The following is a 24,527-nucleotide window of genomic DNA, read 5'->3' on the forward strand; positions in this document are numbered from 1 at the left end:
ATGTTTTGTCCCACGATTACATCAGACCTCTGCTAATCTTTCCTTACAGCCTTCTTTCCCACTCTTCTCATAACAACCGTCCCTGCAAACTTGGGCCAGTTCTTCTGTCTGTTGCACCAATCAAGATCCTAGTAATTACAGATTATTCATTAAATATCAAAATGGTTATTTTATTACATTTTTGTAAAGGAAAGCGTAAATTCAAAGAATGACACTTAAAGTAGGCGTTTGAGCCTAGGTAACATAGCCAGGAACTATACGCGTAAAGAATAATTTCCCTTTCGGAGCCGAACACTGATGCACTTGACTTACTTCCTGTTTATTAGGCTGTAATCTGACAAACATTCACTTTGAATCGATCTCAGACATGATTCCATATACTGTCAATATTAAACTTGCTGCACGGACACTAACTGGGACTCTCAATTTACAAAACAAAACTGCTGTAGATTGGTGAGTAATATTAGCTAGCACAGTAGCTAACCCTTTGCGGTATTTGGTACAATTTAAAGATGCGTATTGCTTTATTTTAGATTTCACAAAAGCCTTGTTGATTTCGTGTTATATTTACAAACAGAACAATGCTGTCGCTCATGTAAAATGTGCTGTCACGGACAAATTCATGGGTACAAGCGCTATTAATCACTCCCCTTGCATGCTGACGGGTGGTTGATGGATTTTGAGGTTTAGCTAGTTAACCTGGCATGAATAGCTAACCGCTACCATTTAAAAACATCAAAGTGCACAACGCTAAAATGTCACCTGGAGAATTGACCTAACACCGACACTGGTCATTTTGCTGTGTCATAGAATGTTGGCTAGCAAAATAAATGTGGCTAATTGTATTTACATTTGTTTAGTTAATATTTATTTAAGTGTTGTAGCCTAACTCAGCCATCAAATTGTTGACTATTGCAATGAACCATCAGCGGACCACTTTGTCGCATCAAGTTTGCTTGTATGTAGAGAGTTATCCGAGCTAGGCTGTTGCCAACGCTGTAGCTGAAAGACGTGGCAAAAGGTAATTGGATAGGCTTGCTAAGTATTGTTCACTTGGTGTTGATCTGTAAGCTGGTGTCAAAGCTTAGAAGGATATATGCAGCATGACGAGCACACACGGGTTTAAGAATATTACAGTAAGGACCTAGGCTCCCTTTTATTTGCAGAACACTTTAAATGTTTCTGGTTTTGAAATGCATACATGTTCTTGGAACACCGATACTCTTTCTCACCAATATCTTATGGGAAATTGTATTGCAATAAATGAATGGAGAGGAAACCTTGTCAATTCACCTTCTTCCACTGCTCTAAATGTTATGTCTGTTCCCAGTAAACTGAAACTAATCCAAATTGTGCAGATTTGAGTGGAAAATGGTGCAGGTGGCCAGTGGCTTTATTGCAATGATGGCAACAGAAGATACACAGAAGGCAAGGCACTTAATCAGTCTTGAAGTAGGCATACTACCTTTTATTACACTGTCAAACACAACAACATTATTGCCACTCCTACTACTAATAAAAATATTAGTAATGTGGTGTTACATGGAGCTTACCATTTTGCTGCCAAAGTCATTTTGAACATTAAAGCAAATGATGACACTAAACTAATAACACACACACACACACACACACACACACACACACACACGCGCACACACACACACAAACCTGTTTTAAAACTACACTGCAGTTACTTCCTGATATGTGTGTATGTTAATGTAATTAAAATTTCAGTGTAACACACAAGGTTTCCAGAGGATGATTTAGACATAAGTTTTTAATCAGCTGCACATTTTCTAAATCTTTGAGTCCAGAAAGAAATGCTACCTGTGACCCTTATCACTGGACATAAATTAATACACGGCCATCCCAAACAAAGATGGTTTGAGACCTGAAAAGAACCCCCCCCCCCCCCGCCCAAGAGGTTTTTTAAGGCTGTTGGAACTTGTTAATTACAAACTACTTCAGCTTTGATTCTAAGTATGAGAGTAGTTATTATGTGTGTTATGTGACAGTTTACTGCACCTGCACACACAGTATTTCTGAGATGCATTGATGACATTGATGTCATTTTTGGTATAGCTGCATACACATTGGAAGAGCTCCAGCTATTTATTTATTTCTTGTCTAGGTTACACCTATTTCTGGAATAAACATGATGTATACCATGTCCTGGTATGAGGGTAACCTTTTTTGGATGTTCCAGTTAAGTCTGAAATTTCTGGTTTAAGTACCAGCATCTGTTATAAACCTACAATCTCTCATTCTTATTTACAGTACAAGTATTCACATCCTAAGACTTATAAGTACTCCATTCCTTATTCACAGTTTCTAAAATGCATATGCAGTGAGAATGAAGACGTACTCCAAAAAAGTATGGAAATATATGAATATTTTCATAACTAAATTTCCTAAGAAAGTGATAGATTCCCTTTCTTACATTTTACCTGTTGAGAGAACAGGTGCACTGGCCTTTTAAAATTCAAGACAACAAGAATTCCTTTCATGTTCACTTATCCTACAAATAAAACCATGGCTAATATTCTATAACACTTCAAAATGCTCCAGGATGATGCAGAGATTGCATCCTTAAGGAGCCACTAATGTGCTAGACAAGCATCAAAGACATGCATTTCAAGAACAAGATAAATGATCAGTGAAAAATAATTGTAACAACATAGCCTGCAACTGCTCTAGATGTGGTGCATATAATTTTATTATCCCATCCAATAAAATAACCAGCCCTAAAGAATCAGTTGCTATCAGCCATTTCTCATAATGCCTCATTGTAGGAGTTGTCCATTGTATCTTTTGCAAGAGATGTAATCACTTGTATAAAAGTAAAAACAAAGCTAGATTTTGTCAAACACCTTCAGACCATCAGAATTAAGGATATGTCATTTCCAGTGGAAAGACCTTTTAATGATAATGGACAATACGTTAATGAGCTAACTGTTTGCATTGCCATTTGTTGCTATGGCAACAATGAAATGAGGAAACCTGAGAAAAAAATAACTGATTACACTCAGAATTTGAGAACTTCATGTATTGAATGTTATGGTTTAAACATCTATGAGTTTAGAGATTAACTGCTTCCACCTCGTAGAATTTCAGAAGCACTTTGCTTGCACAGCTGATGAAAGACATGTGTCCAAAATGTTCTATTTCTTTGGAAATCTTGTGTACTACATTAAAATTTTTTTACAACCTCTACATTTATAGATATATTTGTGTTAATTTTTAAAATCAGGATTTTAAAGCCCTTGCATTCCCAATATTCTACAGTATTCCAGAATTTGGGACCTATATAAGAGATTTCTTCCATTTTAATGGCAAGAGATCTAAGGGACCAGGATTAAGCCTGCCTCAGATAAGCAAAATTGTCAGGATTGTGAGATATGTGAGAGCCAGGCCATTAAGGGCTTTTAGCTTGTGGCACAGTAAAAGCATCAGGATCTAGGATAAAGACATAGTACATAACATTATAATTAGCATTTTATCATAATTTAGAAGTTTTCTAGTCCTCTAGATAATTATATCTTTAACAGCCTCCCATTTCATTTGTTGCAGGATCTAGCCAAACCGAATAGTATAATCGAGTATCATAAGCAGAAGCATAAAAACAACATTGTTTGCAAATTACATGTCCAAGGGGATTTATATAGAGGCCTGACAACAGTGGGACCAAACAGAACCTTGTGGGACACATACTATAAAATTCCCATTTAGGCTGCCATTAAACCAGAAAAACTCTTTCCTAAAACAATTTAAAATATCAAGTACAATAGTATAAAATACTGCACTGAAATTTGTTAAACAGTATAAAGAAAAAAAACAAACATCTGCAGTCTGAGGCAAGCAATAATTCATACATTACTTGTGCTGAGTCTGAGCTATGATGTTTCTGAAAACTGGATATAGATATAGAAAACTCGATAACATATATTGTGCCTGTTATTCCTACTACAAAAAAAAGAACATCACCAATGGCAATCATGTCCTCTAAAACTGTATTGATTCAAGTACACATGTGGTTGGTCTAGAGGACAGAATCAGGATTAGACTTCATTATATCCAAAAAACTAATTTCCTCAAATCGTTCTGGGACATGGGAGTTCCTGCCAGATTATCAATAAATGTTGCTTCTAGCAAATAATGAATATCTGAATAATTTTAATATATAAGGTCTCTGTGTTTTTATTGAATAAGCCTAAAAACATGCTAATAAGGAAAGGATGAATCTAAAACTGAAATGATCATTTGTTATTCTAGATGCTGAGTTTGATAAGAATGCAGTATTATACTCATTGTTTTATATCAAGTTTGAAAAATATCGGTTGCCACAAGGGTCATCTAATGATTAGTTGGAGATTATCTCCATGTTATTTGGAAGATGTCAAATTATTTTTACTCACATAATTACTCACATGTAATTGTAAACATTCTTCTCATATGTGATGGTATTACAGTATATAAAGTAGCTATCAAAAATGTATTCAGCCTATTAGATAGTTTAAAAAAAAATGCTGTCTTTCTTAGCAAACTGACATATATTTACCGAATTATCTGTAATGGAAATTAGTGTAAGCACACTCTTTGTATAAACAGTATCTACTCCCATATATTGTACCAATCTGAAATGCAAAGCACATAAACGTGTGATCAAATACAACTTTATTTTGAGTAACACCAGTGGAGTCAAGAATTGACTCAAATGTTGCCCTAAAAGGACCCCTTTATTTTCCATATGAGTATTGGTATCACAGATTATTATAGATATATCAGTATACAGAAGGAGGGCTAGATACAAGACAAATAGTGGTGTAGTTGGAGCTTCAATTACATTTCACCATTATGATTCGATTCACCTTATAGATAGCTCAGCACTGGTTAACAGTGTCATTGGCTTTTGTTTAACTTGACATTTCTGATTAATATTGCTGGGAATTTGTAACCCTTGCCATATATAAAATGTTTGATTTGGAGAAAGCAGAAATGCAGGTACTATAATGCCTTTTCTTTTCAGTGTTTTGTTGACTCATACATCTGATGGCTTTGGTCTAGACTGACAGCACTCATGTGAAAAAGATGGATTTTTTGCCTAAAGCTTAAAAGTATTGTATATGTGTGATAATTTACTGTGTGTGAGTTTGTGCTTACAAACTCAGCAGGTTTTTTTTCCCCCCATTGTTATTTTGTATCAGTAAGCTTTATATAAACAATTGAAAATATACTGGAAATGCTACCAATACATGCATGGCACCACATACATAAAATGTTAGCTATATATACTCACATCACAGTAGTAATTCAACCAAGTTTCCTGTCAATTTGCCTGGACACAGTAGTAAGCCTAATTAAATATCATTTTAAAGTATACCAGTATTGATAAGATGGCCTAAAGTCTGATTGTATGTCTGGATTTGTTACGTAGCTATGTACGGTGTTGCTTCATTGATGGTGTGTGTGCATGCTTGAAGAATACAGTAAGATGTAATAGCACATATGTTAGCTAAAAGCATTTGTAGTCTGTCGGGCTGAATTACTCAGTTGGTGTCTGTGTGGGGGCTTCTGTTTATTCTGAGCATAGCCCATGGTAATGGGCACTACAGGGAATCTGTCTCAGGGTAATATGACTTGACGCAAAGAAAGCAAAACAAATCATCGCCATTCATTCCTTCATGCTATAGGCTAACCATTTAAACATTTTTCATTTAGTCTCTTTGGTGTGTCAATGTATGTATGCATATTTAGACTGAGCTTGTTTTTGGGGTGTTTTTTATCATTTGGATCTCTTTTGACTCTGTATGATCTTTCCTCATTAACCTCCATCCATTGTATGCAAGGTTATGCATTTATGGAAAGTAAACCTAATTTCTACAGAACCTCCAACATTGCTTCCCCTATTAAAGTAGTTAGTCAGTATCAAATCTCCGAGCTGAGGCCCTACCAGACTTGGGTAACAGTGTCGCAGTAGAACCGACATCACTGTCATATATTTATTTCTTTGACTTAAATACTTAACAGTTTTCTCTTGGTGCTTGGGAGTTTGGAGTGCGGGTGGTGGATGCCTTGTATGTTTTGTCCTCTCTCTATTTATTTGTCTCCTCCCTAAAGTTCTCTCTCCTCTCCCCCCTTCAGGGGTTGGCAGGGGCTGATCGCCCAAGGATGCCACACCAGCATCCTTATCATTGATCCAAAGACAGCGCAGACTATTCAGGTCCTGGAGCGACACAAAGCCAATGTTGTCAAGGTGCGTTTCAAAAGAGGCCGAGACTCTCATCACTTACCCAGAGAAATACTGAACATTGATTAACTCACTTGAAGGAAAGCCCCTCAGGATGAAGGGCACGCTGAATAACAAGCAGAACACGGCTAGACATGAGTATGGATTAACCATATTTCCCTGCCTAATGTGTAGTCCTAAATGCAGGTGAAAAAAATTGTAATTAGTTTGAGACTTCTGGTTTGTCTTTAGGCCAGTTAATATTTGTTTTGGAACTGCATCAAATGATAGACCGTCCAAATTGTCTTGGGGCCAAATTGTCTTGCTGACACAAAACCAGCATAATCCTGTATCTATCTCAGTGGGCTGAAAGACGTTGGTTTTAGTTAGGTTAAAGTTTAGTTAGGATTTCAATTTTAAACAGTGCCTTACTTTGGATTTTTTTTTTTGTCAATTTTGCGTGTGTTTTTTTTTTTATTTGATTTTTGAACTTTTTAATTCTTCTTCTTTTTTGTTTTTTTTATTTTTTATTTTTATAGCAGACATTTAAGAGGTCTGATACAGACAGCATTTCTGATCCTGACTGAATATTTCCCATAGTGATATACAATCTATTTTAAATAGCTACCTTGTGCCTACACACCCTAGCCATTTCATTTGGCTCATCTAGCTAGGTGAATAGGTGCACAAGCTTATAATCACAGCCAAGTATATACTGTAGCACATCTGTTGGAATGCATAATTCATCACTCGCCATTTAAATCTGTCATAACCAGTCGTTTCTGACCGAAGAAACACCCAGAGGTATCCAGCCAATCTTGTGGTCTGAAATTGACTGTTGAAGAAAGGAAGTGACTAAAACACACAAAGGATGACTACTATAAATTGTACATGGCCACAAATAATGTACAGACTATATAGCAAAACACCTGTAAGGAGTTTTAGTGAGGTCATAAAAGAGGAACATTTTAATTGGCAAAAAAGTAAAGAGACTAAAAATGACTACCTCTCTAAACCTGCTTGTATACACCTAATACACTTTTAGCTTTTTTAATCATGAGTTAAAAGAATCTCCATTAAATTTTTGCCTAAAACATTAAACCCATTACATTAGTTTTAAAGCTTTAGGTCAGCTTATCTAATCGAATGGATTGCCAGCCTGATAGTGATCTCTCTGTGCTTTCCTTGAGCTCTGCTTGCATCTTTCTACCTTCTTATTTGTGCTTTTTGTGCTATCCTGTCATGACCAATTTTATGCAAATTAAAATGGGTCTAATCATGGCTCCTCAGACCAGCACGGCATGCGTCTCCAGAGAGCTGTTATGGTCGCTTTTCCCCAGAGTGTCATTGTGGTGGTGGTGGAGGAAGATGAGCTCAGTGGTGAGCGGTGTTATGTTGTCGAGGAAGATAGGTGTGGCTGGATCCTGAGTGCTTGCCTTATGAGTAATGGCTCATAAAAAAACGCATTTTCCCAGGAAATGCCTGGCCCCCCTGTACACTTTAATCTTGTAAACCATGCCTGCTGCCACGCCAGCTGATTCCTGAATCCGAGCCCCAAGGTAAACCACTGGGCAAAGGATGAGAAGCCTCAAGGCATGGTACATGCCAAGCCAGGGATGGCTATGTGGCACTATTGTCTCCAAGGAGGGATTCAGTTCAAAACGCTAATGCAGCTAGCAGTGACTGTTAGCTAAAAATCACCACTTAGCGTTATGCTACCACAAATTAGTGACTGATCAATCTAATTGACTAATGTTAAAAATTTCCACTAAACTGTTTCTTTAAAGCTGTCACTTGCATTCTCAGATAGTTGCTTTATTGCTGCTTCAGCTCTTTCACAACATCCTGCTTTGTTAGATTCAGTGACTCTCGAAATTCTCTTGCTTTCTGATATTGAAGGCACTGTTAAGTCTCCTGTCATCTGTAAAAGATGTGTGTTCCCCATGCTGTGTTTAGGTGAAATGGTCCAGGGAGAACTACCACCACAGCCTCAGCTCACCCTACTCCCTGAGGCTGGCCTCGGCCGATGCAGCAGGCAAGATCATCGTGTGGGACGTGGTGAGTGGCATAGCCCACTGTGAGATCCAGGAGCACACCAAGCCTATCCAGGGTAAGATGTAGCTTGATTTCCGCTAGTTGCACTGCCAACAATCCCCGCTGTGTCCCTCCAGCTATGAACCACAACAGCCATAACGAAGCCGTAATGTCCTCTGTAATAAAGGCAAGGTTATTAATGAAAACATGCGGTGCTGTGTTGGAACAAAATATAGCATCACATGTTGGGTAGCCAGGCTATGGAGGTAGTCTGAAGATAAGACTGGACCTCAGCGTTCTCTGGATTTGTGCTCTGTTTTGTGAAAGCGGATCTGTCCAACTGCACCAGTTTCTTCAGCTTTTTCCTACACTTCCATCCCTATGTCTTTTCTTCTGTGTTTCAGTGAGAGAGAAACTCGTCCAACCTAACTCGGGAATATGTTAAACGTGTTATCTGATGTGAAACTAATAGTTGTGATGGTTTCTCTTCTGGGCTTGTCACCCTTTACCAGACATGGACTGGCTGTGGAATCAGGATGCCTCGCGGGACTTGCTCTTGGCCGTGCACCCTCCCAACTACATTGTACTGTGGAACGGAGACACAGGGACCAAGCTGTGGAAGAAGAGCTATGCTGAGAACATCCTCTCCTTCTCCTTTGACCCCTTTGATCCCGCCAACCTGGCTTGTGAGTTTAGAGTTTCTAAAGAGGCCTTTTGAGAATTTGATTGTTTTCTTAGAGTGCAGAGGTAAGTAAATAAAATGCAGTTGAGTTCAGGAAGACAGATTCATAAAAATTAGCATTTTTCTGAGTTATTTATTTTAAACATGTTTTATCAATTTCTTAGTCTCAATTAAATTAATCTGCATAATAGGGTTTAGGTCTGCGCCCAAATAATATCTCCTGTTATAATGTCTGCCCGTTCTACTGACTGAACATATCGTTTTCCCTCATTTTTATTCCATTGTCTTTACAGTGTTGACCAGCGAGGGCATCGTCTTCATCACAGACTTTTCCCACTCCAAGCCCCCGGGCAGCAGCGGCAAGAAGGTTTATATCGCCAGCCCCCACTCCAGCCCTGCCCACAGCAAACCCACTGCCATCCAGCCCACAGGCGCCAAAAAAGCCCTCAACAAGGTCAAAGTGCTCATCACCAACGAGAAACCCACGTGAGTACTGCTGTTGTTGGCAAGGCAAGGCAGTAGTTTTATGTCTCAGTTTCATTGATGCGAACCCCTCACCACTGTGAAAAAGCAGCAGGCCCTGCTCTGGGAGCCGATCCAGACTGCTGTGTATTTCTAAACAGACTGCTGGAGGGTTCAGAGTTTATTGAATTTGCATGGTTTTCCAGCGGTGCAACGTACGATCATTCCCTGCCTCGCCTTCGGAGGTCGTCCGGAGCAGGCCCCTCTCCATCGAGTGACAGCCATGCTGTGGGGACATCTGTACCTTGATCAACATCAGATAGTAGCCATTGATCACTAACGTTTGTTTTTCCTTCTGCTTCTCTTTCTCCTCCCTGTGTTCCTGAGCCACATGCTGCCCCGTTGTTCTCCCCTCAGCAACCCGCTCTTTCCTCCTCATTCCTGCATCTACGAGACTGCTTCGAGGCACTCTGTTGATCATCAAAAGCTCAGTGTTCACTCTCTTTCCCTTTGCACACTCCCCCATCCTCCACACGCCCTGAACACTGGGATCATTTTATTTTTTAGCAACTCAATATACTTGGCCATGTCCCACCGCTTCCCGAAGTCTGCAGCGGAGTGCCATCGGTAAGTTTTGGGGTTTTTTTTGCGGAAGAGACTTTGATGGATCTACACGTAAAGACTGCGGCCTGCCGTCCATTAGCCCAACAACTGCTCAGTGTGCCAGGGGAGAGGTATAATCTGGGACAGGGCAGCAGGACTTTAAAAGGGCCATGCATTAGGCCTGCCTAGGGGTGCCAGAGTAATATATGACCTGACAGTACATGGGAATGCAAATGATTTATGAGTATGATAAATGTTGGCCTGTACTGATACCAGAGAAGACAATAGAATAAAATTGCTGGTTGGAAGACTGCTGCCACTGAGCTGTGCTGGGCCTTTGGGAGAGGTGCATACTGCGATGGGGGCTGCCAGGTTGACACGTGTGTTTGGAACAAGACTGAGATCAGGTTAGGCAGTAGTGTTCATGAAGGAGCCTTAGAGGGGTTTTTTTGTTTTTTTGCTACTACTAATAAGAGAGCTTTTTAAATCCTGTGTTATGGTGCTATGGCCGTAGCTCTGTGGTATTTCTCTCTCTCTCTCTCTCTCTCTCTCTCTCTCTCTCTCTCTCTCTCTCTCTCTCTGCGTCTTTGTCTGTCTGTGTTTTCTCACAGCAGGAGTGTCAGGTGTGGGACCAATACTTTGTAGTGTACATGAAATCAGGAAATAAAGGAATGTTGTGTAGGTATTTTGTGGTGAAGAAAAAGCATGCACTACAGCACACTGCAGTGTCGCTTGCTGCCTGAAGGGCCGTCTCGCACCAAGGACACTGCTGGGGCCTTTCGCCTGCTGTCTCCTTTCTGGATCTCCCAGCACTCAGACCTCAGAGCCATATAACCACCAGCCTTTCTCTCCTGCCTCTTCTTTTTTTATCTCTGATTTTTTAAATTTCATTTGCTTAGAGGTTTTTTTAACCAAACTGTCGGTTCTATAACTCACTCCAAGCAGATATTCCCTGGAGTCTCTGTTTTAGATTTTGGGTGGAATTTGGAACTTGTTGGGCAAGTTATAATGTATAAAACCTTTTATTTAGCCTATGTCTTAACTAAAAGCTTTTTTGAGACACAACCTAGTCTTAGTTTAAAACACATTTGTCACTGTTATCGATGGATATTCTTTACTGAAAGCTTTTTAAATTAAGCTGAATTTAACAAATAGATGCTAGTTATTCTTCAGAATGACCTCTTTTGCTGGAATTATGAATACATTTGTGCCATTCCCTTAATTTCTCCCACTACTGAGACTGACAACATCATATATCCTCTCGTATCTCACACCACTGTCTCTCATTTCAGCTCTCAGCTCTTATATTTTCCAGAAAACAGCCTCCTTAGTATCCTCTTCAATATATTCTGACAGTATCCCCTATAAACAGCTTTAAGTGTGATTGTCAGTGGCCTATAAAGTTAGTAGATCCAGGGCTCGGAGGAAATTTGTGGTGGTTGTTATTGCATTCCCTCTCAGCTGGTTGTGTGTTGTGCAGCAGCGAGTCGAGCAATCCTTTTCCTTTATGATACAGTGCCATCGGCCTGCCTAATCTTTCAGAGAGACAAACTTGAAACTTCTCAGTTATGTTTGCTAATGGTTTTGACCTGGGTTTAAAGGACCTTGCTCAGCATGCTGGCTGTGTGCATTTCCTACACAAGTGCATGTGTTTGTAATGGCTTCTGCAGTACATTTAGTGCCATTACGTCTAAAGCTGTTCATTACTGAAAACATAAGCGATTACTGGTAATTGAGGTCATGTGCGCTTTTGACCTGCATGAGATAGCAGATGCTACTTGATGTATTAGGCTCAGCTGACTAAACTAATGATTGGGGTGGGGAAGCTTTACGTAGGATTGAGTGAAATGGATTTAAATGAGACGTTTTCATCTGAAATGCAATATTCATTAAAATCAATTTCTTCATTCACCTCCCCAACTTATTTTTTTTTACATGTCCATAACTTGGTAGACAATAATACTATAAAACAGTGAAGAAAACATTTTGTTCTTCAGAATTTTTACAAACAAATTTACTCAAAGAAAACAAGCTCTTTCTTCCACCTTTTTTCTTCTTTACTTATTTATCAGGTTCCATGGTATTGAACAGGATCTTGCCTGCTTTGTAGTCTTCATCTCAGTGAAATACTATCTTGCCCTTGCTCTCTGTCACTCTCTCTCTCTCTCTCTCTCTCTCTCTCTCTCTCTCTTACTCTCTTACTCTCTCTCTCACACACACACACACACACACACAGAGTTTGACTTATGTAAGGGATATGTAGACAAATACAACTAAAGAGAATTCCATTGTATGATTATTCCACCTAGTGCATAAAGAAGACATGAGTAGGGGTGTTGTAACAATGTACCTTAACTAATGCTAATCAGAGCAACATCAAAGCTCATATCAGAAGGTTGTTTCTGTTGCTCTTGAATCTTAATAACTTCAGTCCTCATGATTGTATTGCTTCATGTTTGAACAATAACTATGATTGTAATATATTTGCATCCTCAAGATCAATGTTCACATCATGTAGCATGGATTGAAGTTGTGACATGTCGTCTACCCAAAAAAGGGCCAATGTTTTTAGCTTTTTCTATTGTTAGGGTTGAAAGAAAACACTACTATAAAAAAGGAATCTTAAACGGTGCTCTTGACTTCTTCTCTAGGTAGTGTTAAGCCTAGTAGATTTTATAGCCTAAAGACAATAATTCTAGATCATTCACTAAAAATGTAACTATATTTGAATTCTTATGTTTAGCTAACCTAGAACTTTTAGAGATTTTAAAGGTTTTCTGACATTAAGAGGTATGTAGTAACTATGTACACATCTATTGGTGGTGTTTACAGCTGAGTATTTTAAATCATAATTTAGACTCTGATTAGAAGTTTTTTTTAAATTTCAGATTGTTTCTTTACTTCTAATTTTGCAAATTTATAACAATAGCAAAAAACTAACAAGCTGTTGTCTACATTAAACACATATCTGACTGCCAATTATTTGTCATTTATATGTGAGCATGGGCCTCAAAAAAGCATTTTATGTGTGTGTGTGTGTGTGTGTGTGTGTGTGTGTGTGTGTGTGTGTGTGTGTGTGTGTGTGTGTGTGTGTGTGTGTGTGTGTGTGTGTGTGTACGTACGTACGTACTTGTGTGTGCATGCATGTGTGTGCGCGTGTGCAGGGCAGAGGCAGTGACACTGAACGACTGTCTCCAACTGTCCTATTTGCCCTCGAAGAGGAGTCACATGCTGCTGCTGTACCCCAGAGAGATCCTCATCCTGGACCTGGAGCTCAGCCAAACTGTGGGGGTGGTGGCCATTGAGCGCTCTGGTGTGCCCTTTATACAGGTGTGTGTGTGTGTGTGTGTGTGTGTGTGTGTGTGTGTGTGTGTGTGTGTGTGTGTGTGTGTGTGTGTGTGTGTGTGTGTGTGTGTGTGTGTGTGTGTGTGTGTGTGTGTGTGTGTGTGTGCACAATGCCTTTTTTCTGGAAGCCTTTGTCTTTATGGAGGTGAGATTGGATTTCTAGCTCGTACTCCCTCCTCAGGCACTGTGCTCCTGCTGCTCATGGGCCTTCACCACCTCACACTCATATGTGCACTCTCTCTAGGAATGGGCATATTTTCCTAAGTGTTATTAAGCGCTTGTCAGGAAGGGCATTTGCATGACTGATGATGCAGCTGCGAGCACATGTACGGTCTGAATGTGGGCTCGACCGTGGGAGCAGGGAGCTGGCCAAAAAAGGACATACACACACACATACACACACACACTCTCTTTGTCTCTCCCCTGCTCTCTCCCTCTCCTTTTGAACAGCTCACTTCAGATGTCCTAGTTTTACTTACACACTTCTTATGCCTTTATGCCACACTTCTTACCTTTAACTTTCACCATGCTGTTTTCCTGCTTTCATCTTTGTGATCAGGATGAGTTGATACAAGCATATTACAGTATGTTACGCATGCTGTGAGGACAGCCTCTTCTAGCAGTAATCCCTGCAACAGCCTGCTCCACTCTTCACACTCACTAAGTGGGAAAAAACGTGTGAACAGTGAATTGCATTTGTTTTTTCCCCATAATATTCTAACAATGAAAATTGACCTTGATCGAAATTCTAGGCCCTTAGCCCAGCTATCGACCATGTTCACAACAGCATAGTAAACTGGGGAGATGTGTGGTTTTTGACCTTTTGATGCAGGTTCACAGTTTTACACCAGAAAACTTTGCAGTTGTAGACATTGCTTGATTACAGGGATTTTGGCACTTCCATGGAGGTGTGATGGTACCGCACACATCCTGTTTTAGACAATCTGCAGAGACTTTAAGTAGTGCATGAATGTTGATCAAATTCAACCAGAGTAGGTTAAATTTAAAAACATCATTCCTAAAATTACATTTATATACCCTTCTTGAAAGTAAGCTTTTTAAATATAATATTATATTTAAAATAATTTGCATTTACAGAATCTAGAAGAACTGGACTAGATGCCCTGAAAAATAAATTATTTAAAAAATGTAATTTGTATATTTATACAATAAAGCAATATGATGTACCAATTATCTAATAATAATTGGTTATACAAAATCAGTAATGCAATGTTTTTATGTTGAATTCTCTGCATAATGTGAAAGGTGCCAAGTTCTATTTATATACAATATGCTATATTGAGATATTTTGATACTACAGTGTATGTTACTAGTTGCTGCATTCTGCAAACTCACACATCCACGTTTTAAAGTAAGATTGCAAGATGTCTGCTCACTGACTGCTGGCAGTGTTCAGCCCAAGTTTGACTGCCTTCAGGGAGATGCACACAGAGAGAGAGAGAGAGACAGACAGACAGACAGAGAGACAGACACTTATTTTTATACGTCAGAACGTCATATAGTACTGTATTACATATAGTATGTGACCTACCTCTGTGTAATGCAAAACCTTACCATTAACTGAGTGGAAAAAAAAATTAATGTTTTCTCCTTTAATTTTTAAAAAATGAAACCAGTGGGTTTTTCTCTAAATTCTATCTTAACAGTTCTGCAAATAGGCTTCCACTGGTTTTTTTGGGGGGGGTTTTCTTACACAGTCAAGATATTTCTGAGAATAAAACACACACATATTATCCTATCTCCTTTTGGGCAGGTAATCCCGTGTGCCCAGAGGGATGCACTCTACTGCCTGCATGAGAATGGCTGCATCACCCTGCGCGTGTGCCGTTCTACCACGCCATTGGCCGAGGAAGCAGGCAGGCCCCTCCCCCCATTTAAGCACCCTCTCCAACCATGCATTTTCAGCCCAGCTTGGCCTTGAGAGAATGCAAAATTAAATCAAACTGTTGGGGTTTATTAGCACTCTCAAAGAGCAGGTCAACCCCACCCCTCCCCAAGTTGGGCCCAGTTGTAAGGGCAATAGACCATCAACTAGATGGCTGATGGTTGACATCCAGGAAATGTCTTGAAAGGCAGTAGGACCTAATGGCCTAGTCCTTACTCTCTTCCATGTTAATGCAGCTCATTTAATTGCATCCATTTAAAGGAATTTTTACAGGAATGTTTATGCTAGGACTTTTAAAGATTAAATAAACAGTTTTAGATAAAGATTAAATAATGCAGTTTGCATTACTCCTATAGGAAGAAACGGATGCATAGATGCACAGATTTCATTTCGGAAGGCCTTGTCCCTTAGAATGCACTACCAGGGCGGGGCCAGTCGGGAGTGGGCAGGGCCAAGCACTAAACCTTACCATCCATTTCAGCGGTGGACCCGGAGCAGGCTGTGCAGGAGCTGGTGTACGACTTGCGCGCGCAGTGTGATGCAATCCGTGTCACTAAAACGGTGCGACCCTACCGCGCCATGCTCTGTCCTGTCAACGAGAACAGGGCTGCTCTAGTGGTCAGTGATGGACGCGTCATGCTCTGGGAGCTCAAGGCGCATGCAAGCAAAGCGGCAGCCAACCCCAGGTATCTCAGCAACAGCCACCTTGCCACATTTGGGTTGTTTTCAACACCAAAGGTTCTGAAGGGGTTTCTCTCTCTCTCTCTCTCTCTCTCTCTCTCTCTCTCTCTCTCTCTCTCTCTCTCTCTCCCCCCCCCCCCCGTCCGATGTGTTTCTGATTTGATTGCAGTACTGGCTTGTCTCCTCTCTACACCCCCCTTGATTTCTGTGCCACTCCTTTGGCTCAGAACCAGAAACGGATCCCAGACCTCTCCCTCAACAGTATGATTGGTAAGACATGCTACGCCATACATACACAATACATACTCGTGTATTACCGAACATGTAAATTATTAATTCCATGAACAACTGATAACCCTAATCATAAACTTAAACCTGTCCCTACCCTTTGCTGACTGACCCGAACCACAATAACCTCACTCTTACCTGAACCTAAACTGCAGTTGTAACCCTGATCTCCTACATAGACCATCAAACATAAAAAAGAAAATAGAGAATTTATTCATTTTAAGACAAATGGTCCTAAATGATAACCAGCAAAACAGCAACAACAAAAAACATAGTTGAAAGAAGACAAGCCCTTTTTCCCCATTTCATCCCCTAGACCCCTTATCTTGTCACTGTCTCCGAGGTGGAATAAACTGCTTTTTTCCTGTGAAGTCTGGCTGAGGGCAGATGCCCGCGGTGGCCCCCACAACTCTACCTTTCATCTTCCTGCTCCTGTCAGCAGCCCAACATAGATAAACTTCTCATAAATATAGGGCATTCCTATCTGCTTTGTATCTCCTTAAGCACTGGCCCTGAAAGGCTTTACTGCTGTTTGCCTGTTTGCCTTCAAGGTATAGCAACAGTGTGTAGTGTGCGTGCACACTGAACATCCTGTATGCACTAACAATCTTCTAATCAAAAATCTATAATATAATTATATAATATAATTCTTATATTTAAACTTTCATATCCTTTTGTGCATGTTATGCATCTGAAGACCTTTTAATGCCCTTAAGCTGAAACTCAATCCAACAGATTTCTTTGTTTTGGCTGTAGCCCACGTGATGTATATTAATGCGTGCCTCTTCAACCCTCGAGACCCACCCCTTCTGACTTTGTTGTCAGGTCACACGCTGATCTCGGGCGTAGACCCTCCCTGGCCATCAGCGGGCCAGCAGGAGGTGCAGCTGCGCTTCATACTGACGGGGCTGCTGTCTGGCCTGCCCCTGCCACCCTTCTCCCTGCGGATGTGTCCCCCGTTGACCACCAAGAACATCAACCACTATCAGCCCCTGCTGGCCGTGGGTGAGTCCTGCCCACAACACCCCCAGCCACCCTGACAAGCTGTTTGAGAACTGTTGAGAGCGCTGTCTTTTGCTTTGTACAGCTCTATGGTTTGTCAAGGATCAGAAGCAGTTGGGTTTAAATGTTGTTTCCCACATGGATGATCAGGTGCTGCTGTGCAGGCCAGATATCTGTTCTTCAACATACAGCATTTCAGACACTTGTGTTCCTAGGGTCTTCATACTCTGCAGATGTTTGCATTCACCATACGTGCACCCTCCACACCAACAATTTCAACCTATTCTTACTATTATTACCATTTGAATCTCAAAGAGTAAAACACTAGGACAATAGTTGAAGAGAGAAAGGTGAATATGGGTTAGAGGATGGAAAGCTGCATATGAATCTCCACTCTGTGTCCCCTGCCATTCAGATACCTCGTGTCACCTCACTCTGTATTCCTGACCTTGTCTGCAGAGTAGCTCCAAACAAAATGCTGGAGAAATTGCCCAAGCAAAACAAACTGGCAAATCTGCTAAATGATTGGGTAGGAGCAAAAGGCACAAACATGTCATGAAGTCATTCAATCCCAGCATTGCTGCAGTAGTTGCCTCTCGCTCTCAATCTCTCATTCTCTAATTCTGTCTCGCACTTTCTCTCTCTCTCTCTCCCTGTCTCACTCATTCACTCACTCATCCCAGTGATTAAAATCTCACTGGACATGTGCATGGATATTAGAAAACCTCACTGACAAGGGCAGTTAAAAAAAACAAAAAAACTTTTTGGACATTAACTTTTTGGATTCTTATAAAACATGGAATTGGATGAAGGAAAAAAAAGGAAAAAGTACACTCTATCAGTAGCTCATTTCAGCATTAATTCAGTTTTGGAAAGAAACCAGTGACTTCGGTCTACACATGTATCCACCTCCTTGTATCATACTGTTGTATACCACCTCACTGTATGAGGCTTCTCTGCAATAAGCTTTTTTTCCCCACCCCTTTGCCATCAGTGAAATAACATGTTGCAAATGTGGTTCTTCCCCATCACTGCTGCAGAAATATGAATTATAATTGGAGCCCAATGATTAGTGGGTTTATATTTTTTACCTTTCTTCAATCTTGTTAGGAAAGATTTCCTGAATTGCTCTCACCCAGTTTCACCACCCAAAAGCACTGGATATTTGACACTGTCCTGCATTTGCTTAAAGGTGCATGAGCCCACTGGGGCTGAGGACCAGTGACCACCTCCTTGTCATGTAAACGTCTATCTTACAAACAGAGCTCTGCACTGACTCCTTTTGCTAGCTAGGGCATGTTAAATCATGAAACATTTATATGAACATAATTGCCATAGATATATGTAAATGAGTGTTTCATGTTTCATCAGGGAATATTTGTGCTCCTGGCAAAGAAGCGTTGAAAGGTACCATTTGGATAGAAGATCTTCTAGACTTTTTCTTTGTGTTGCTTCAGCAACAGCCTTTGGCTTTATAGACGAGTCTCAAAAATCAAATCCTAAACAATCAGCTTGGCCTTTTCCTGGAAATCAGTCACCCCGGTTGGCCAGTGAATGATGAGGATCAAGGGGTATGGATGGGGCATGGATGGGGTATTGTTGGGGCATCGTTGAGGTCAGTGTGGGCCCATTGCAGCAACGTGTAGTGCAGGCATTCGACACGCTGGTGGACTCATTCTGAGCACTCAGGATGGAGGGAGAAAGGAAGGTTGGGCTGTATACATACTGAAGCGGAAGAGGCAGCAGAGGCTAAATTTGTCATGATCCATCTCAGAGACAGAGGACAGATACACCCCCACCCGCCACCAACACCCCAGACATTTTAACCTCCCTCCCACACTGCCACCGACCCACACACACACACACACACACACACACTCACGGCCGACTGCTGTCTCCCACCACTCTCAGACTGTCAGATACATTTACACTTTAGACAGCACACATCTCTTCACTTCACAGTTTCACACCCTTGCTAGCGAGCTGCAGCACACGACCCTGCCCCGCCCACAGACCGCTCCAGACCCTCTGTAACGCTGGCACTCACAAACATGGCCTCCCTTATGACCCCTCCTCCTTAGCCACTTCACTGCCACTCATTCTTACTTCAGTCTCGCCCTCCATTACTACTGCTCTCATTCATCATGGCATCCCTCCATTCCTTGCCCACGCTATTTATGGCTCCCTGACAGCTACATCATGCCCATAGCAACAGTTGTCTGTACAGTCTGTAGTAAACACTGGAGTTTGACAGTGGAAACTTTCATTACGGACACCACACACACAAACACAGGTCAGAGAGATACACCTCATCACCGTGAGACAGTTTACCTTCTTATCTAAAGACCTCTAGTACAAACCTCTGTAAAATGACCTATATATAAAGTATAAAATTTAAAGTTTGTATGTATATTTTCACATTTGTTTCTGTTCTCAGAACTATTGGATACTAAAATTTAATTCCTCTTGCCCATATACAGACACAGTCATAAAGGCCATCAGAATGCCACTGCAAAAAGACAGTTACACACTGTTGTGTGATTGCACATGACTGATATCCTCATGAACACTCAGGGTTATCCAGCCTGATACTTGGATCAGATATGCATTTGAAATGGAAAACTATTCAACAGAGTTACAGTGAGTTTCAGTTGAACTGTATTGGGAAGGAACAATATAGATTAGTTCTTCTCCACATCCATTTTCAGTTTACCTTTTTTTCCTCCAGTATGCATGTTTAAGTGAGTGTGTGAGAATTTGTATTTGTGGGTGTTAGTGTTTTGCATGATTGAGTGAGTGAGTGTGAGTATTTGAGTGAGTGCAAATTAATATGTGTGTGTGTGTGTGTGTGTGTGTGTGTGTGTGTGTGTGTGTGTGTGTGTGTGAGTGAGAGAGAAATGACGCATCACCTGGGTTGCTTTGTGCTTCCAGTCTCGGAGGAAATTGTGTGCCTCATGGGGTGAGCAGTGTCCCCATAATCCCTCTGACCTTCCACTGCCTATTAGTCTCAGTTACCTAACACTTCATTTCATTCTTGCTATCCAGGCCGCCAGGATAGATATGATGTCCCATGTATTTCATACATTTGTTAAGTTTGGAATGTTACAGTAAGCTGGGCACTAGTGTTCCCTGCACAAATAAATCTGCCTCATCTGGTAAACAGCTGGACTGTAGGCTGGCTGCGAGCATTTTTGATCCAGCCTACAGGTTTGCATTTACGAAGGTCTCACTGAAACACAGTGGCTTCTCATGTTTTTGACATGTTTTATGGTTAATGGTTTCTGATATTTCCCAACCACTTGAAGCAAAATGTGAAACGTGCATGAAATTTACCATGACACTTCACCACCCAAAAAGTCAGGCTGCAATGAAGGGCTGACATTTAGGTTGATGCTCGCTGGATGAATGCATGATGGTGTATCTGTCCCTCAGGCAGCAGCAATGGCTCAGTGTTGGTGTATAACCTGACCAGTGGCCTCCTGCACAAAGAACTCAGCGTCCATTCCTGTGAAGTCAGGTGAGAAATCTCCTGTGTGACTGCTATGAGGTTTTTTTTTGCTGCCGTTGACAACAGATGTTGTTGAAAGTGTTACTGACACTTCAATTCATTGAAATTTGTGTAAATATTAATTTTTGAACATTTCAATTACTGCTGAATACTCTCTTTAATTCACTTTTTTCATTAATGGAATCTTATAGAATGGATTATAAAATATTTTATAAGAGCCAGACCTGGAATTGGAATCAGAATTCGAATTGATAAACCTTCAAAAATAATCAAAATTGGAATTGGAATCAGACTTTCTGTTGAACTCTCTTCTTCTTCTTCTTCTTCTTCTGGCACAGAATCTTTGTTGTCTCAGTTGCATTTTTCATCACTGTTTCCCTGACAGGCTCATTGATTTCATTAAACCCAGGCAGGCAAATCTTATTGGCCTTGTCCTGAAACATCAGCCGAACGTGATCAACAGGCCTTCATATTCTGGAGCGCTGGGTCCTGCATGACAGGCTGAATCCTCTAGTCCTGGCTCTTGGGCACTAGGCCTAAGCCCCAGAGCATCCCAGCAGTCTGTGCCTCGTTAATTACCATTCCCTTAACAAGTGCAGAAACAATTTCACCCTTCTAATTATGCAAGAGATTGAATCAATTATATCAATACGAGATTGATTGGGAGCAAACACCATCCATTCTTTTGCTATCAGGCAACACCTCATTAGAGGAGTCTTCCCAGACATGTCTAGCTGAAGGAATCTACAAGTAGTCCTTGCTGCAGAGCCAAAAGTCGAAGTTGGACCACATACAGCTCCTCCCACATTGTGTTTTCATGGGTCTAAAAACATTGTGTTTCTATTGGTGTGAAACTTGCAAGAGCGACTTGTTTTGTTGTTGTTGTTTTTTTCTCTGAGTTAACGGCACCACGCAGCAAAAGCAGAGATGGTGTACCTTCTATATATTTGGCTGAAATATAGCCTTAAAATGCTTATAATTCAGAGAGTTGTGTTCTTGTCACCATACTGCAGAGAGAGATTACCTTCTATATAACATTTGGCTGAAGCATAAACTTATAGACTGAGATGATAAATAAAACAAATAAATAAAATGATAGAATGGAAACCAGATAGTGTTGCGGTTTAAGGAAACATCCAGCCTAAATCACTGTCCTTACTTGATGTTTCCACAAAATATATATATATCTGACCTGCTGATTCACTGCTGTGAATCGGCTAAAGATAATCGATTCTACCATTTTATTTTTGTTTTATAATTGAAAAATGGGAAATGACAAAATATAAAATTAAATATATACAATTGTAAAATGGGAAACAACCAGTCACTGACTTCAGTCATCTGACAATTTTTCACACTAACGAAATGAAACACATTCACTTATGCGCTTGAAAGCAGCCTTCCCTGCGTTTGGATTTGACTTTCTCTGGTATGGTTGTGCTTCCATACTTTACCTATATAGCTTTAGGCATAGCTTCTTTAGCTTTCTATCAGTGTTCTGCTGAACTGCTTTCGACCTAATATGATCCAGCTGTTTAGGTGCCTTTGTAATAGTAATTGCAAGATGTTTTTGTTATTTTTGTTTAATGTCACTGTGTATTGATAAAACAAATATGTAGAACATAATTAGATGTATTTTAACGTTTTTTGAAGCATGCGTTCCCTCTTTGATCTAGTTAAAAATTAGTAGAATTCACTTTCTGTGAAATATTGGTGCAACCATATAAAAGAAATCCATTATCAGTAGCAACAATTGCATCCCTCTGAGGGCTGCTGTTCTTTAATTTTATGTATGTTCAGATACCTGGGTGGACAGGTACTGGAGAAAGGGTAGCTTCCTGTTTTCTGATTGCATCTGTAAACACTGTATAGCAGGTTGTTTCCACTTTCCATTTTTATACTGAAAAATGTCAATTTAATGGCCAAAATGAACACGGCTGATTCAATACCATCAGTCCTTTAAAACTACTGTTACACACACCTTTTATCACAGTTCAAAGAAATAATATCTCGTTTCTCTCTTTCTCTGAAGTTATAATACCGCTTTTAGTCATTCATCTGACCTCTTTTGCTCTCTCTCTTTTTACCCTCTTTTTCTCTCTGACACACACAGGTCACCCATTACTTTGGTAGACGTTTGATGGACATACATTTTAAGGACAGATTCAAATAGCCATTACTCAGCCTGGCTCACACACACACACACACACACACACACACTCACACCCCCCCAAAGCCTGCACTTTGGCTGGACACAGTGTCAAAGCTACTCTTGGTCCTGTCTGTGCCCTCATTCCATGGAGGACTTCATTTCCATATCATTTGCATATTTCAAAGAAAAGAGGGCTAATTAATCATGTGGCCGTTTAGCATCTTATTTGAACTCAGCTTGGCATCCCCAGCCAGCGGTGCTGCTCCACACTTTGCCCCTCTCCCTGATCCCTGTTCACCATCCACATGATCCTCCCCCTCCCTCCCCACAGCTACCCTTGGAAAGTTTCTGTAAAAATTTCTGTAGTTTTCATCTTTGCCTCTTGGTTTTGATCAATCATAGAGGACTTGTAAAGACTTGACCTACTGTAATAGAGGTGAAAATGTAAAATCTTGACTGGGCCTACATTCTGCTACCACAGACAGCTAGAGTTGGTCAAGCCTTCTAAAAAACTTATTGAAGTGGACCATTAAAATCAAATGTACTTTTTTTTTGCTCTCTCTCTCTCTCTTGCCTCTTACATTCTCTCACAGAGGGATTGAATGGGTGAGTCTGACCAGTTTCCTCTCCTTTGCCACCTCTGCTCCTAATAACATGGGCCTTGTGAGGAACGAGCTTCAGCATGTTGACTTACGCACAGGTAAGACACACGTGCACGCGCGCACACACAAGCACACACACTCTTAAAGCTTCATTAAACATGCCTTAACCGTACCATCAACTCCAAAAAATCCCTGTCTCACTCCTTAATTTGAACATTCTCATTAAAATTCGTGAAACAGACTGTCTGAGTTGGTCATGAGGGGCGCCGCTGGGTGCAGAAGCAGTTGGATTAAAGGATGGTCAGGAAGATAAAGAGAGCAAAAGTTCAACAGAGAGGCAGTGGGAGGCCACACCAAGGGAGAGAGTGAATGAAAAGCGAGTCAGAGGGAGAAAACGCTCTCAGAGGGATGCTTGTTTGCCTTTGTGGGAGGCGACAGCCGACTCTACTCACTGCTTCTCACCATCTTTTACTGTAGTTTTAAGGGGATACTGCACTGCAGCGTTAGCAATTGGCGAGAGATTTGTCGGCATTGCGTTTTGCTTTCCTGGGCATTGTTAGTCTGGGTGCGAGCATGTGAGGCTGGAGCACGGCCTGAGTGCTGGGGAGGGTCACGCCTTTCGGTGAAATGGCAAGCTGGTCTGGGACCTGCGCACTGAGACCAATTTCAGGTGCCATGCATGCAGCAAAAGCAGCAGGAGAAGAGTGCGTCAGCCCCCAGCAGTGCTGCTCTGGGTACTTGGGGGAACAGTACAGAGGCATTTCCACACTCCTGCCAACTGCCTGCAGAACACTGAGGCCGAGCGACTTGCACATTAGGCTGTACACTGTGCGTACCACGGGCCATATATTTATGATCAGCCCCGTTTAACGCTACTCACTTTTGCGGACAGGATACGCAGGCGCTCTTCATCTCGTTTGGAAGACGATTAAACTTTGCTGAGCACGTTTTTCCTTGTTCCAGGGTGAGGTGTGAAACTTTCCGTGAGACTGCAATGTCTCAGCAGATTCATCAGGGATCCAAGACCAGTTTTTCA

At 41.0% G+C, this 24,527-nt stretch overlaps 1 protein-coding gene across 1 annotated transcript in view; it reads left to right on the forward strand.

The window, feature by feature from the left end:
* The first annotated feature begins 298 nt into the window (after positions 1 to 298).
* The window catches only part of wdr11 (WD repeat domain 11), a 51,553-nt gene continuing 27,324 nt past the window's right edge, over positions 299 to 24,527 (forward strand). The window contains exons 1-12 of the mRNA XM_027027527.2: positions 299 to 453; positions 6,142 to 6,253; positions 8,183 to 8,336; positions 8,773 to 8,946; positions 9,236 to 9,428; positions 13,172 to 13,337; positions 15,127 to 15,229; positions 15,740 to 15,944; positions 16,109 to 16,209; positions 17,053 to 17,232; positions 20,662 to 20,746; positions 23,483 to 23,589. Coding sequence (XP_026883328.2) covers positions 368 to 453; positions 6,142 to 6,253; positions 8,183 to 8,336; positions 8,773 to 8,946; positions 9,236 to 9,428; positions 13,172 to 13,337; positions 15,127 to 15,229; positions 15,740 to 15,944; positions 16,109 to 16,209; positions 17,053 to 17,232; positions 20,662 to 20,746; positions 23,483 to 23,589 — 1,666 coding nt within the window. The 5' untranslated portion in view covers positions 299 to 367. The remainder of the gene's footprint in view (positions 454 to 6,141; positions 6,254 to 8,182; positions 8,337 to 8,772; positions 8,947 to 9,235; positions 9,429 to 13,171; positions 13,338 to 15,126; positions 15,230 to 15,739; positions 15,945 to 16,108; positions 16,210 to 17,052; positions 17,233 to 20,661; positions 20,747 to 23,482; positions 23,590 to 24,527) is intronic.

The sequence above is a fragment of the Electrophorus electricus genome, chromosome 11, assembly GCF_013358815.1.
Source record: "Electrophorus electricus isolate fEleEle1 chromosome 11, fEleEle1.pri, whole genome shotgun sequence".
NCBI lineage: Eukaryota > Metazoa > Chordata > Actinopteri > Gymnotiformes > Gymnotidae > Electrophorus > Electrophorus electricus.